Source organism: Hyperolius riggenbachi, chromosome 1 (genome assembly GCF_040937935.1).
Source record: "Hyperolius riggenbachi isolate aHypRig1 chromosome 1, aHypRig1.pri, whole genome shotgun sequence".
NCBI classification, from domain to species: Eukaryota; Metazoa; Chordata; class Amphibia; order Anura; family Hyperoliidae; genus Hyperolius; species Hyperolius riggenbachi.
In genome coordinates, this window is record NC_090646.1 from 297,743,727 (window position 1) to 297,758,750 (window position 15,024).

Sequence of the window (15,024 nt, forward strand, 5' to 3'; positions counted from 1 at the left end):
TAAGGACATATATTTCCTGAAGCAGCAGCTATGGTAGCAGATATTGTGGTGCTTAGGTGCACATTGCTTTACTGAAACACTATTTATTTTATTTATTTATTGTATTTATAAAGCGACCAACATATTACTCAGCGCTATGCCATGAGTGTAAAGAAATAAAAGAAACTTAAAGAGAATCTGTATTGTTAAAATCGCACAAAAGTAAACATACCAGTGCGTTAGGGGACATCTCCTATTACCCTCTGTCACAATTTTGCCGCTCCCCGCCGCATTAAAAGTGGTTAAAAACAGTTTTAAAAAGTTTGTTTATAAACAAACAAAATGGCCACCAAAACAGGACGTAGGTTGATGTACAGCATGTCCACACATAGAAAAAAAATCCATACACAAGCAGGCTGTATACACCCTTCCTTTTGTATCTCAAGAGATCATTGTGTGTTTATTTCCCCCTTCTGCTCTCATGCACTGAAGTTTCAGGCTGGTCTTTTCTTCTTGCAAACAGCTTTGCCCTTGTCTGTAATCCTCAGTATGTGAAAGCCCAGCCAGCTCAGAGGACGATTTATCCAGCTTGTAAAAGATAAGAGAGAAGAGAGAATCTGCCATAATCTAAATAACACACAGGCAGTGTGCAGAGAGGATCCTGGAGGGGGGATATTCATCACAGAACCACAACACTGAAGAACTTGGCAGCCTTCCAGACACAGGCCGACAAGTCTGACAGGGGAAAGATACATTGATTTATTACAGAGACTGTTATAGTAGAAAGTGCTGCAGTAAGCCAGAACACATTAGAATAGCTTTTGGAACTTGTAGGATGATAAAAAACAGGATGCAATTTTTGTTACGGAGTCTCTTTAAGACCCCAATAAACCAAAAACGAAGAGAGACAACAAGCTGGGAATGGTGGAGCGTTTTCAGCTACATTGCAACAGAGTTGGTGCAGACACAGGCAAATAGTAGTCCTAAAAATAACTGCTGGGTCTAATTACTGACAGTAAACTTTGGGGCTCGCACAGTGTGATTCACAAAACAATAGCACAGTGCAGCATAGTACACTAACCCATTGCTCCACATGTTTGCACCTTATCTACCTGTTTAGTCAGTTTGACTTTCCCTGTACTCCAACACATTGAAAACATGTTTGCTGGGACACAGAGTTTTCTTTTACTAAGGTCACTGACATTTAGGAAAGACCCACCTATTTCCCATTCTATTATTGCTGACCATGATTAAAGGTCAAGCTTCATGAAAAAATAAAATGACTTGCACACCAACACTGAGATCAAATTGCATAAAGTTTTGTATTTAAAAAAAAAAGTGAGCAAAGTTTGGCTTGAGCCACAAATATACAAAGTATTACAGCTTGAGTATACACAAATAATGGGAGCAAATCATGTACCCCATGGGATAATAAACCTCGTCTATTACCTATAAGCTAAAGAGTGCTGAACAATAGTTATCCATTTGTATAATAAACATTTGTATAATAAACAACAAACAGTCAGTAGCCAGAGTGAACAAAGGATAAATAGTGTACAAGGTTATCCCTGAGGGGTTAATACCCTGACAGCGCCGTTTCAGGGGGTTTCCCTTCATCAGAGGGTATATGCCTGGGCTCCTTGGATGGCTACTGTAATCCAGAGTGGCAAAAAGATACAATATATACCTAGCTTAATGGTGGCACGCCCGCTCCGGACACTTGGGCCGGCCCGACAGGCGCCGATGACGTCACGCGGCAAACGTCACTTCCGGAATCACCTGTCCCCGCTCTGCGCCGCCAACCATAACAGAGCAGCGTGAGCCAGCCCCGACATGGCCGCCGCACATGCGTGGGCGGAGACAGGAGTCCGGGTACGCGAGAAGAGATAAAGCATACAGAATTAGCATAAACAGAAGTCCGTAGGCGGGTCTTTGACATTGTTGCAAGCGTGTCCATTTGGAGCATAGGGCAGCGCCACCTAGAGGATAAATAAAATAGTGCAATTAGATAATTATATACGCAGCTCATGTTCTTTCTTTAAACATGAGCTGCGTATATAATTATCTAATTGCACTATTTTATTTATCCTCTAGGTGGCGCTGCCCTATGCTCCAAATGGACACGCTTGTAACAATGTCAAAGACCCGCCTACGGACTTCTGTTTATGCTAATTCTGTATGCTTTATCTCTTCTCGCGTACCCGTACTCCTGTCTCCGCCCACGCATGCGCGGCGGCCATGTCGGGGCTGGCTCACGCTGCTCTGTTATGGTTGACGGCACAGAGCGGGGACAGGTGATTCCGGAAGTGACGTCATGACGTCTGCGTGACGTCATCGGCGCCAGTCGGGCCGGCCCAAGTGTCCGGAGCGGGCGTGCCACCATTAAGCTAGGTATATATTGTATCTTTTTGCCACTCTGGATTACAGCAGCCATCCAAGGAGCCCAGGCATATACCTTCTGACGAAGGGAAACCCCCGAAACGGCGCTGTCAGGGTATTAACCCCTCAGGGATAACCTTGTACACTATTTATCCTTTGTTCACTCTGGCTACTGACTGTTTGTTGTTTATTATACAAATGTTTATTATACAAATGGATAACTGTTGTTCAGCACTCTTTAGCTTATAGCTAATAGACGAGGTTTATTATCCCATGGGGCACATGATTTGCTCCCATTATTTGTGTATACTCAAGCTGTAATACTTTCTATATTTGTGGCTCAAGCCAAACTTTGCTCACTTTTTCAAATACAAAACTTTATGCAATTTGATCTCAGTGTTGGTGTTCAAGTCATTTTATTTTTTCATGTATATGTAGGGCTATTGATTTGGTCCGGTTTACTGACTTTTTGCACCCATTTGCTACTTATACTTTGTACCTGCATGGCAGGTGTGTGAACCAGGTGTGCGAACCTTTCTCATTGAAATGATAAAGGTCAAGCTTCACCCATGCCCATAAGTCCATGCAAATGGCAAACTGGGATGCACAAAGCTCACCGCAAATTCACATTCTTGTGGATGTGAAGCTCAGCATTTTTGGCCAGCATCTTATAAAGACACTAATTTGACAACACCAAGCACCCTCTCACCTAGCTATATCAGGCAGGAAAGGAGGACTGATTCCCGTTGAAAGATGCAGTGCAACTAACCTCTATGCAGCACTCTATAGGATAGGACAGGCCTCGGGATTATTGCAGTGAAATTCCTTGCCTTACACTCGAGGGCTAAAAAAGGGAGTTGGGCACAGTCATATGACCACTGCTAAGTTTCAGCACAAGATATTCGACAAAACGCTTTTGCAGAAGGACTAATGTATCTACACACTGAGCATGGGGTGGTGTAATAACATTGTCTCTAATATTTCTGGAATTAGTCTTTGGTTGTTTATAAGATGAATATTTGCATAGCAGTTAATGTAGAAAAAAAAATATTTGTAATAACCAGCTTGGAATATAGTTTGTCAGATCTCACGCCTCAGGTTATTAACAGCTTAAACTATAATTAAGGCTCTACCTGGAAAAAGAAGTTAAAGTTTATAAAAGCAAAAATTAAACAAAAAGGAACAAACAAGAACAGTAATTAAGAAAGTGCTTAAGTGGATGTATTATTAATGTTTGCAATCACCTGATCTTCAGTTAACAGGATTAGTCTTGTCACCAAGATGTTTACAATGTTCCCCAGACTTGAGTCCTGGAAAAGTTTGGCAACCTGACCTCCAGGAAACAAAAAAAGATCAGTCTTAAAATTACTGAGAATGTGAAAGAAGTGTATACATGTATTTCTGTTTGTATGAAATATAAAACATAATGTGCATAGTAATACTTACAATATTCATAATAGCCAGTATATATTGTTCAATGTCTCTTCTTCCATGATAACCAATCATCATTTTGTCAGCTACCACTAAAGTCTCTACATATCTCTCAGCACTCACTGATCTTTTAAGTGGTAGAGGGACACGCTGTGAGTGATTGGTTGTTGGTCGCAAAGGAGGAGGTCTTGGATTTCTGAGCCACCAGTGACGGTCCTTCCAAGATTTATCATCTGTGTCAAAGCAAATACAAGCATTTTTTGGACTTCATCATAAAATATCAAAAGAAAATTTCCTAAAGTGATATTATTCTGTAAAATTGAAAATGACACACTGTGAAAAATCTAAAGAAAGTCTGCACATTGAAGCACACTTGAACTCAATCAAAGTCTATGGGGTGGTCATACTGGGGGCTTTTGTAATGTCCCCAAAATGTTGCTTTTCAGCTTTTCTGGCCTCCCCTCTGTGTTGGAGCTATTCCCTCCTCCCCCGGTTCACTGCTGAAGGGCCCTTCCATGGCTGTATGCAGGAGTCTCGGCCAGGAGCATCTTGTGGGCATGAGCGGCTACAAATTTCTGACCTGCGCATCCTGAGAATGCTCCTGACCATGGCTGTTATGCACAAAACATTTGCCCCCTCTGACTGCATGTAAATCTAAAATTTACTTGATGGAATGATATGCCAAGTGGTACTGCACGTTTTACATCACCTTGACTTTTTATGTTGATTTATTAAATAACTAGCAATATATATATATATATATATATATATATATATATATATATATATATATATACATACGCACATACAGTGGAGTGCGAAAGTTTAGGCAAACTTGTTAATCTTTATGATTTTCCCGTATAAGTCGTTGGTTGTTACGATAATAAATGTCAGTTAAATATATCATATAGGAGACGCACACAGTGATATTTGAGAAGTGAAATGAAGTTTATTAGATTTACAGAAAGTGTGCAATAATTGTTTAAACAAAATTAGGCAGGTGCATAAATTTGGGCACCACAACAAAGAAATGAAATCAATATTTTGTAGATCCTCCTTTTGCAGAAATTACAGCCGCTTCCTGTAGGTTCCAATGAGAGGCTGGATTCTGGTTGAAGGTGTTTTGGACCATCCCCTTTACAAAACATCTCCAGTTCAATCATGTCTGATGGCTTCCAGGCATGGACAGCTCTCTTTAACTCACACCACAGATTTTTAATTATATTCAGGTTTGGGGACTGAGATGGCCATTCCAGAACGTTGTACTTGTTCCTCTGCATGAATGCCTTAGTGAATTTTGAGCAGTGTTTAGGGTCCTTGTCTTGTTGAAAGATCCAGCCCCGGCACAACTTCAGCTTTGTCACTTATTCCTAGACATTGGTCTCCAGAATCTGCTGATACTTAGTGGAATCCATGCATCCCTCAACTTTGACAAAATTCCCAGTCCCCCAGACACCAGAAAAAAAAACGCAATGTGGGAAACATTTCAGCAGAAAATAAACGCAATGTTGGCAACATTTCAGCAGAAAAACGCAAATTGGGCCACATTTCAGCAAAAAACAAATGCAATTTGGGCAAAATTTCAGCAGAAAACAAACGCAAATTGGGCCACATTTCAGCAGAAAATAAATGCAATTTGGGCCACATTACAGCAGAAAATAAACGCAATTTGGGCCAAATTTCAGCAGAAAAAAAAAAGAATTTACTCACCTGACAGAAGTCTTCTCTCCTGGCCGGCCTCTGGCGCGCAGCTCCCCGGAGATATTGCTCCTCCAATCTCCCGCTCTGAATTGAATAGCAGGGCTACGGGAAGATGGTGCCCGAAGCGCTGTACTGGAGATACAAAGTACAGTACAGGGCTTTGGACCCCATCTTCCCGTAGCCCTGCTCTGCCTGCCAGAAGACTCTGCAGGCTGGGGCGGGGATGCGGGCTATGAACTGGCTGGCGGGGCGTCTATTAGACGCCACGGCCAGCCCAGGGTGGACATTGTGATGTCACAACGACATCACGGAGCCTCCGAGGCCCCTAAAAACATGAGGCCCCAAGCGGCAGCTTGGTCTGCTTGGTGCCTGGCGGCGCCCCTGCCAACAATTATCGCAAGATGCTCAAGCACCCGTTCCTTTAAAGGTTGCCTGGTCTTGCCAATATATTTCAGATAGCAAGGGCACTCCATCATGTACACTGTCCTTTCTGTATTGCAATTAATAAATGCTCTGATATCATATGTGACTTCACCTGTACTAGCCTGAAAAGAACTTGTCCTATCAAAATAAGGAGTCAGGACATAATTTGCATTTTCCACACCTGTACATGCCATGTGGTATTCACTCCTGTAGCCAAGTACTTGGTCTAGACTGCAGCTGAGTATGAACCAAGCAGTCTCTGAGATTGGGGGCCCTCCTCGCAGTAAGCAAAGGTCGGGGCCCAACAATCTCAGCGACTTTCTCGGATGCAGTTAAAATAGGCCAAAACTTTGTGAGCAATGTGCGCAATCTGTCCCAGTGGGCACCATATTGTGTAATTACACAATCTCCCCCCCCTCTCCATGTGTCCTGTCCCTTGGAGCCAATAGTTCCTCACGGTTGATCCGCCATGCTCTCTTCAACGCGTTCTGCAAAAATCTTCATCGCATGAGAAATTCCTCCGCAACCAGAGAAATTGCCCATACGAGATGCCCCGCTTCAGGAAAAGGTGGATGGTGACTGGCAGCATGGCGTATTGTATTACCAGCAGTTTCTTTGCGGTAGGACGAGAAAACCAATCTTGTCCCCTCAATCTTTAATAGGCGATCTAAAAAAAGAGATCTCTTCACCCATTACAAAAGTAAGTTTAATATTCTTACGGTTTTAATTGAGGCGATCAATGAATGTTCCCAACTCCGTACCAGTCCATAATGCCAGAATATTGTCAATATACCGTATCCAGAGGGCGACGAAAATTGCAGTGTGTGTACCTAGCATTAAAGGGAAATCCATTTTGTACAGTACTAGCTATTTATTTACTTGTCATAAAAATATTGGGTTGATGGGGTTGAATATATATAAGATTTGTATCCAAATGTTTAGTTACTCTCTTGGGAATGTTTGATACATGATGGCAGCATTCCATTCAGAACCACCTCCCCATTCCCCACAAACAATTTGAAATTGCTAAAATTGTGCCATAATCACTGGTGACATTGCAGTAATTGAGTAAGGCCCGGTTCACATTAGCGGTTGTTTGCCAAACGGACCGGATGACCTGACCGGATCCGGACCGGATCCGGATCGGAACCGTACGGTTCTGATCCGGATCCGATCCGGATCCGGTCAGGTTGCATCAGGTGTCCATCAGGATGCGATCCGGATCCGTTTGGCAAAAGTAACGTTAAAAACAAAAAAAATGTTGGGGTCTGGGAGGTCAGCAGAAGGGGGACCTGTGGAATCAGGCCCTCTGCTGTTTAGCACTCACCTCCACCTCCGACATGCTGCCAACATCTCCGGATCCGGATCCAGCTGTGCTGCTCCACTCCAAAATGCTTGCCCATGTGTCCCCATCCAATATCGCCGCAACAATCCCCATAGGAAGTGGGGTAGAACATCCGGATTTCTCAGCCAGTGTGTTGTGCGCTCTCCGGTTCCCATTGGTTTGTATTGGCCGGATGGTGCAGTCCGGCTCCGCCCCGGATACGGCTGCCGGAGGAGCCGGATGAAAAAATAGCGCATGTTGGAACGGAGGCCGGAGTCCGGATCCGGCCCGGATCCGGTCCGGCAGAACGGACGCATGTGAACGGACGCATAGGCTTTCATTGCTATGCCGTGCGTCCGTTCCGTCCGTTCTGCAAGCGGTGCGGCTCCGGCACGGCGATTCCGGAGGGCCACCGCAAGTGTGAACCGGGCCTTAAACTGTTTAGTGGAAGCACAGTCAGAAATAAAACTGCTGTTTTAGAAGTGTTTCAAAGAAGTCATAACATTTGTAAGGTTTGATTCTGCACATGTTATTTAACAGATTCACTCACTTTTTATCTTCGGTGACCAGAGTCCATTGGAAAAATAATCTTGACAATCAAGATCCAGATAAAAAGAAAAACCTGATAGTAAGTTTAAAACTTCCTATTAGTATCCAAAGCTGAAATAAATGTTTTGGTTGACATTCCACCTAAAGGACCACTATCACGAAAAATATAAAACTTAAAACACGTTAACACATACAAATAAGAAGTACATTTCTTACAGAGTAAAATGAGCTATAAATTACTTTTCTCCTATTGTTGTTTTCACTTACAGTAGGTAGTAGAAATCTGACAGAACCGACAGGTTTTGGGCTAGCCCATCTCTTCATGGGGGATTCTCAGCATTGCTTTTATTCTTTATAAAGACACTCCCTGAAAAGGATTTATACAAAGATGCTGGCCAACCTGCGTGCTCACTCTGCACTTTTTTTGGCAGTTGGTTGGAGCAACTGCCATTCGCTAAGTGGTTTTGAAAATAACCCAAACCCTGAGAATCCCCCTTGAGGAGATGGGCTAGGCTAAAACCTGTTGGTTCTGTCAGATTTCTACTACCTACTGTGACAGCAATATAGGAAAAAAGTAATTTTACTCTGAAAGAAATATACTTTGCATTTGTATGTGTTTGCATGTATTTAAAATGTTATGATTTTTCACGATAGTTGTCAGGGGCGTAACTAGAAATCGCTGGGCCCCCCTGCAAAACTTTGGATGGGGCCCCCTCTCGCCAAACACCACTAACCCCCCACCCCAGCAGTGAAGCCATGGGAGAATTTTCCCTATCAATTACATTGGCTTCTGTGATAAAACATGCATGTTTTCACGCATACAGACACACATGGTGTACAGAAAATGCAAACAGAAAACTGACAGACCAGTGTGCTCCCAGCCTCAGCTTATCACACTCACTCTGTCCATCTCTGATGGAGCAGAATTGGCTCTGCAGACTTCTCCAGCATTACTACAGTACAGTACACTTGGGGAGGGGTAGAGAGGTTGAGGGATGGGTGCTGTACAGAAGAGCCTACTACATACTGACTAGGGACTGTCTACAAATCTTTGTCTGCAAAAACATTGTATTATTCCTTATCAGTGGCTGAGCAGATACACTCATTAGAACAACTGTGCAGAGAGCAGTTTTTTTCTTGCCTCGCCCTTAGTTGTCAGCCTCTCAGGACAGGGCCCCCTGTGGCTTTTGGGCCCCCCTGCTGCTGCATCCCTTTCAGGGTATATAGTTACGCCCCTGATAGTTGTTCTTTAATACTGAGTTCTTATGTTCCCATTACATATCATCCCATTACATATGTGATATCTGATACAGCTGTAAGTAATAAAAGGAAATCATTTGTATTTTATGTTCTGTGTATATTTTTTGCATGCACTTTGGCTGCATAAGAGAAGTCTTAGATTTGGAGCTTACCTATAACACCACAAGCAGCGTCGAGATACTGTCGTTGCAATGAAGAGCGCTTGTACACCACATGAGGGGTACCCTTGTTGGTCTTATTATAAAGTCCACCATGAGGTAGTGGTTCAATGAGATATTCATCATCCCCTGACACTATCACTCCTAGCTGATTTGAAAGACAGGAAATATTATCAGAAAAGGCATATGATAGTTAAACATTACTTCATGAACTTAATAGACATGCTTGTTTTATCTTGCATGGGATGAAATTATGCATCAAAAATAGGTCAACCCAAAATCAGTAAGATGGTTTATATTTTTCTTTCTTTTTTTTAGATGGGAGAAATTGTAAACTGATTCACCGACCAGCTCCTTATATCTGTTCTAGAGCTTAGTTCTCAAAGGTAGCATAATTGCTGCATCTGAGTTCCTAACTCTGTATCTGACTAGTTTCTACACTTACTCTCAGGGGAGGACTGGGACCTTTTGGCCTGGGGGAAAACACAAACTAGAGGCCCCTTTACAGAAGCCCCAGCCCAAATGACACCACATATATTCTGGTAGTCACGTGGTAAATACAGCAAGGACACTCGAGGGACAGAATGACAGGTAAAGTATAAATGCACTTGCATCGGGGGCACATAATACATTTTGAGTTACAACGGCCAGGGTTTTCATCTCTCACACAAGTCCTGCAAGCAGCCCTTCTGGAGTCTAGGGACTGTCTGCCAGCAGCCCTCCTGGAGTCTAGGGACTGTCTTGTAAACAGCCCTTCAGGAGTCTAGGGACTGTAAAAAACTTTTTAGTCTAGACAATATCTTATGTAGCTGTGCACATGCAGTTAACAATGGTGAGAGACCAGACATATTTTTTTCCCATGGACCCTGTAGGCAAGCCTCTGCTCTGCATCATGCTGTGTATATTTACCAGTTTGCCCGTCCTCTAATTGCTCTGTAATTGGGCATTTATTTCCCTCAGCCAGCCTAGTGGTTCACATTACCTTATACAAAAACCTGAATGCCCCAGGCATTGTACCAGCCCTAAATCATTAAATGAGAGGCAGCCTGGGGGGAAATCTCCCCCCTTCCCCCCTGGCCAGTCCTCCCCTGCTTACTCTACATTACAGATAAAGATGTGATAGAATGAATATTTCTATAGTCATGCTTAGTTTTGTAATGTTTGTGATAAAGGCAGAACCAGAAAGATACTAGCCTTTATGCAATTCACTTTTTCTGCTTATGCTGGGAACACACAATGCAATTATAACTTTGCAAAATCAATTCCTTTAATCAATCAGAAACAGATCGGACAGGTTGGAAATAATAATTCGATTCCCATCGATCGGCCTGGAAGTTTCATCGTGTTTTCCCAGCATAAGTTTTCTTCTAGGTGATATTTACACCTTTTAAAGAACACCTGTCACTTTGTATATTATAAAAACTGATACTTACCTAAGGAGGGGGGGAAGTCTCTGGATCCTAATGAGGCTTTCCACATCCTCCTCAGCCAGCCCTATCCAGAGAGCCCCCACACAATCAACAACAACAATACAATGGCCTGCTAGCGCAGCTGCACTAGTGCCTTTCCGCTTGGGCTCTGGTGGAAATAGCCAAGCAGGATCGGGTCCACTCTATTGCGGCGGCTCAAGCCTGTGCAGTAGCGAGGACCTGATTGAGCTTGGCTACTTTTGGCGAAGCCTGAGCGGAAAGCTGCTGGCTCGCCTGTGCAGGCAGGCCACTGCATTGTTATTGTTGTCGCAAAGCTGCTATTGTGCATGCGCACAGCGACAACAAGTGGTGACAAGCTGATTTTAAGGGGTGCTGGTGCAGGATCGCCTCTGCTGAGGAGGATGGGGAAGACTCTTTAGGATCCAGAGGCTTCCCCCTCCCAAGGAAAGTACCCCCTAGGGGCACTTTTTTCACTTCAAATACACTTGAAACCACCAGCAGGCAAGAAAATACACAATTATTTTGACAGTAGCTTTTCACCTAATTTTTGGTACTTTTTAGTTGCAAAGTGCTGAAAAGTTATTTTAAACAGAAGACATATTGGCAATTATATGCAATTCACTTTTTCACCTGAGTTTTCTCCTAGGTGATATTTTCACAACTTGTAATTAAAATGCATTTTAAATCCCAAGCAAGCAAGAAAGTACTCAAAATGATTTGGGTAGTAGTTTTTCAACTTGAGAACTAAGCTTAGAACAGCCTTTTAATACAGGATGAAAGATTATCTCTTAGGAGAAAATTCAGGAGAAAAAGTGAATTGCATATGGCACCCCTGTCCCCAATGCCCATCATCTCCAACTAATATTGAAATAAGCATACATCTACAGCTTACTGCTTTTGCTTCTTTTTTTCAATACAGCTTCTATCCAAAAGGAAGAAAAGCCTTCCCTGTTTCTGTTGTGCCTTAGTAAAATAATAATACCTAATTTCTACAGATGGTATCATTTTCCAGCTAGATCCATTTTTTTCTCTAGGATAGAAAACAAGGAATATCTTCTTTACTTTACTTAAAGGACCACTCCAGTGAAAAAAAGTAAGCAGTTAAAATCTGACAGAACCGACAGGTTTCATTTCCTCATGGGGGATTCTAAGGGTTTTCCTTGTTCTCAAAAGCATTTCCTGAACAGCAGTTGCTAACTCTAAGGGCCCTTTTCCACTAGCGTGTTTGCGCTAGCGGGATCGCAAAATCGCAAACCGCTAGCGATTTTACAATGGCTAAGGTTTGCTAAATAACATAGGAAATACCCTACCGCGATTCGTTTTTGCCTGAAACGCGATCGCGGCGCGGAGCGATATTTGCCGCGATTTTGCTATGCAGTGTATAGCATAGCAAAATCGCGGCCGCAAACGTCGGGAAATCGCCGGTAATTTTTTAGCTTTGAGATTCAGCAGTCGCTAGCGTTCAGCGTGAACGCTAGCGACTGCTAGTGGAAAAGGGCCCTTACTGACAAAATGGTGTGCAAGTAAGTAGGGAGGCTGGCTGGTATCTTACTATCCTGGCAGTTAAACTGCCGAGTAGGAAATGCTGTTGAAAACAACGAAAACCCTGAGAATCCCCCATGAGGAGATTGACTAATCCAAAACCTGTCGGTTCTATCAGATTTTAACTGCATATTTTTTTCACTTGAGTGGTCCTTTAATGTGTTTTACTGTCAAAGTGAGGATGGTCTGTTTCAACTCACCACAGAGCATAATAAAGTTGTGGATACTCTGGATTCTAACATGTCAGATATTACTTGGCTCTAGTGTTGGGCGAACATCTAGATGTTCGGGTTCGGGCCGAACAGGCCGAACATGGCCGCGATGTTCGGGTGTTCGACCCGAACTCCGAACATAATGGAAGTCAATGGGGACCCGAACTTTTGTGGTTTGTAAAGCCTCCTTACATGCTACATACCCCAAATTTACAGGGTATGTGCACCTTGGGAGTGGGTACAAGAGGAAAAAAAAATTAGCAAAAAGAGCTTATAGTTTTTGAGAAAATCGATTTTAAAGTTTCAAAGGGAAAACTGTCTTTTAAATGCGGGAAATGTCTGTTTTCTTTGCACAGGTAACATGTTTTTTGTCGGCATGCAGTCATAAATGTAATACATATAAGAGGTTCCAGGAAAAGGGACCGGTAACGCTAACCCAGCAGCAGCACACGTGATGGAACAGGAGGAGGGTGGCGCAGGAGGAGGAGAAGGCCACGCTTTGTGAGACACAACAACCCAGGCCTTGCATGAGGGCAAGAAGCGTGCGGATAGCATGCTTTGTACCGCCATGCAGTCATAAATGTAATAAAGATAAGTGGTTCAATAAACAGGGACCACGCGGCAACGCTAACCCAGCAGCAGCAGACGTGATGGAACAGGAGGAGGCGCAGGAGGAGAAGGCCACGCTTTGTGAGACACAACAACCCAGGCCTTGCATGAGGGCAAGAAGCGTGCGGATAGCATGCTTTGTACCGCCATGCAGTCATAAATGTAATAAAGATAAGTGGTTCAATAAACAGGGACCACGCGGCAACGCTAACCCAGCAGCAGCAGACGTGATGGAACAGGAGCAGGCGCAGGAGGAGAAGGCCACGCTTTGTGAGACACAACAACCCAGGCCTTGCATGAGGGCAAGAAGCGTGCGGATAGCATGCTTTGTACCGCCATGCAGTCATAAATGTAATAAAGATAAGTGGTTCAATAAACAGGGACCACGCGGCAACGCTAACCCAGCAGCAGCAGACGTGATGGAACAGGAGCAGGCGCAGGAGGAGAAGGCCACGCTTTGTGAGACACAACAACCCAGGCCTTGCATGAGGGCAAGAAGCGTGCGGATAGCATGCTTTGTACCGCCATGCAGTCATAAATGTAATAAAGATAAGTGGTTCAATAAACAGGGACCACGCGGCAACGCTAACCCAGCAGCAGCAGACGTGATGGAACAGGAGCAGGCACAGGAGGAGAAGGCCACGCTTTGTGAGACACAACAACCCAGGCCTTGCATGTGGACAAAAAGCGTGCGGATATAGCAGCAATGCTTTTTGCCGCCATGCAGTCATAAATGTAATACAGATGAGAGGTTCAATAAACAGGGCCCGGAAACGCAACACCATCCCAGATGTTCATTGGTCATGTTACTTGGTTGGGGTCCTGGAGTGTTGCGTAGTCATTTCCAATCCAGGATTGATTCATTTTAATTTGAGTCAGACGGTCTGCATTTTCTGTAGAGAGGCGGATACGCCGATCTGTGACGATGCCTCCGGCAGCACTGAAACAGCGTTCCGACATAACGCTGGCTGCCGGGCAAGCCAGCACCTCTATTGCGTACATTGCCAGTTCGTGCCAGGTGTCTAGCTTCGATACCCAATAGTTGAAGGGTGCAGATGGATGGTTCGACACAGCTACGCCATCTGACATGTAGTCCTTGACCATCTTCTCCAGGCGATCGGTGTTGGAGGTGGATCTGCACGCTTGCTGTTCAGTGGGCTGCGGCTGCATGGGTGTCAGAAAATTTTCCCACTCCAAGGACACTGCCGATACCATTCCCTTTTGGGTACTAGCTGCGGCTTGCGTTGTTTGCTGCCCTCCTGGTCGTCCTGGGTTTGCGGAAGTCAGTCTGTCTGCGTACAACTGGCTAGAGGAGGGGGAGGATGTCAATCTCCTCTCTAAAGTCTCCACAAGGGCCTGCTGGTATTCTTCCATTTTGACCTGTCTGACTCTTTCTTCAAGCAGTTTTGGAACATTGTGTTTGTACCGTGGATCCAGAAGGGTATAAACCCAGTAATTGGTGTTGTCCAGAATGCGCACAATGCGTGGGTCACGTTCAATGCAGTCTAGCATGAATTGAGCCATGTGTGCCAGAGTCCTACCAGAATCCTCATCATCCTCTTGTGAGCGTTGTGATAGTTGTTGTGATGCATCATAGTCGTCACCTTCCTCCTGGTCTGCTTCTGCTGACCATTCGCGTTGAATTGTGGAAGTCCAACGTGCACCGCTCTGGCCCTCGTCAGTGGTGGCATGAAATTCCTGCTCCAACTCCAGCTGTTCCTCCTCCTCTTCTTCGTCATAGCTGCTGGGGCCAGCGTTCCCTGAGGCGGATGGCCTGATGTTGGTACCATCACGCTGATCGTTTTCTCCTTCAGATTCCCCCAGTTGCATCATGACAGCTGTTTCCTTGATTTTTAACATCGACCTCTTCAGTAAACACAGCAGTGGTATGGTAATGCTGACTGAAGAGTTGTCACTGCTCACAAGCAACGTGGATTGCTCAAAATTTTGGAGGACTTGGCAGAGATCCAACATGTTGGCCCAATCGGATCCACAGAAGCTTGGCAGCTGGCCGGATGCGCCTCGGT

The 15,024-nt window shown here is 44.3% G+C and overlaps 1 protein-coding gene across 1 annotated transcript in view; it reads right to left on the reverse strand.

Moving 5' to 3' along the window:
- The window catches only part of LOC137508524 (A disintegrin and metalloproteinase with thrombospondin motifs 10-like), a 157,238-nt gene that overhangs the window by 36,261 nt on the left and 105,953 nt on the right, over positions 1–15,024 (reverse strand). The window contains exons 5-7 of the mRNA XM_068233763.1: positions 9,199–9,352; positions 3,805–4,022; positions 3,603–3,686 (exon numbers count right to left, since the gene is read on the reverse strand). Coding sequence (XP_068089864.1) covers positions 3,603–3,686; positions 3,805–4,022; positions 9,199–9,352 — 456 coding nt within the window. The remainder of the gene's footprint in view (positions 1–3,602; positions 3,687–3,804; positions 4,023–9,198; positions 9,353–15,024) is intronic.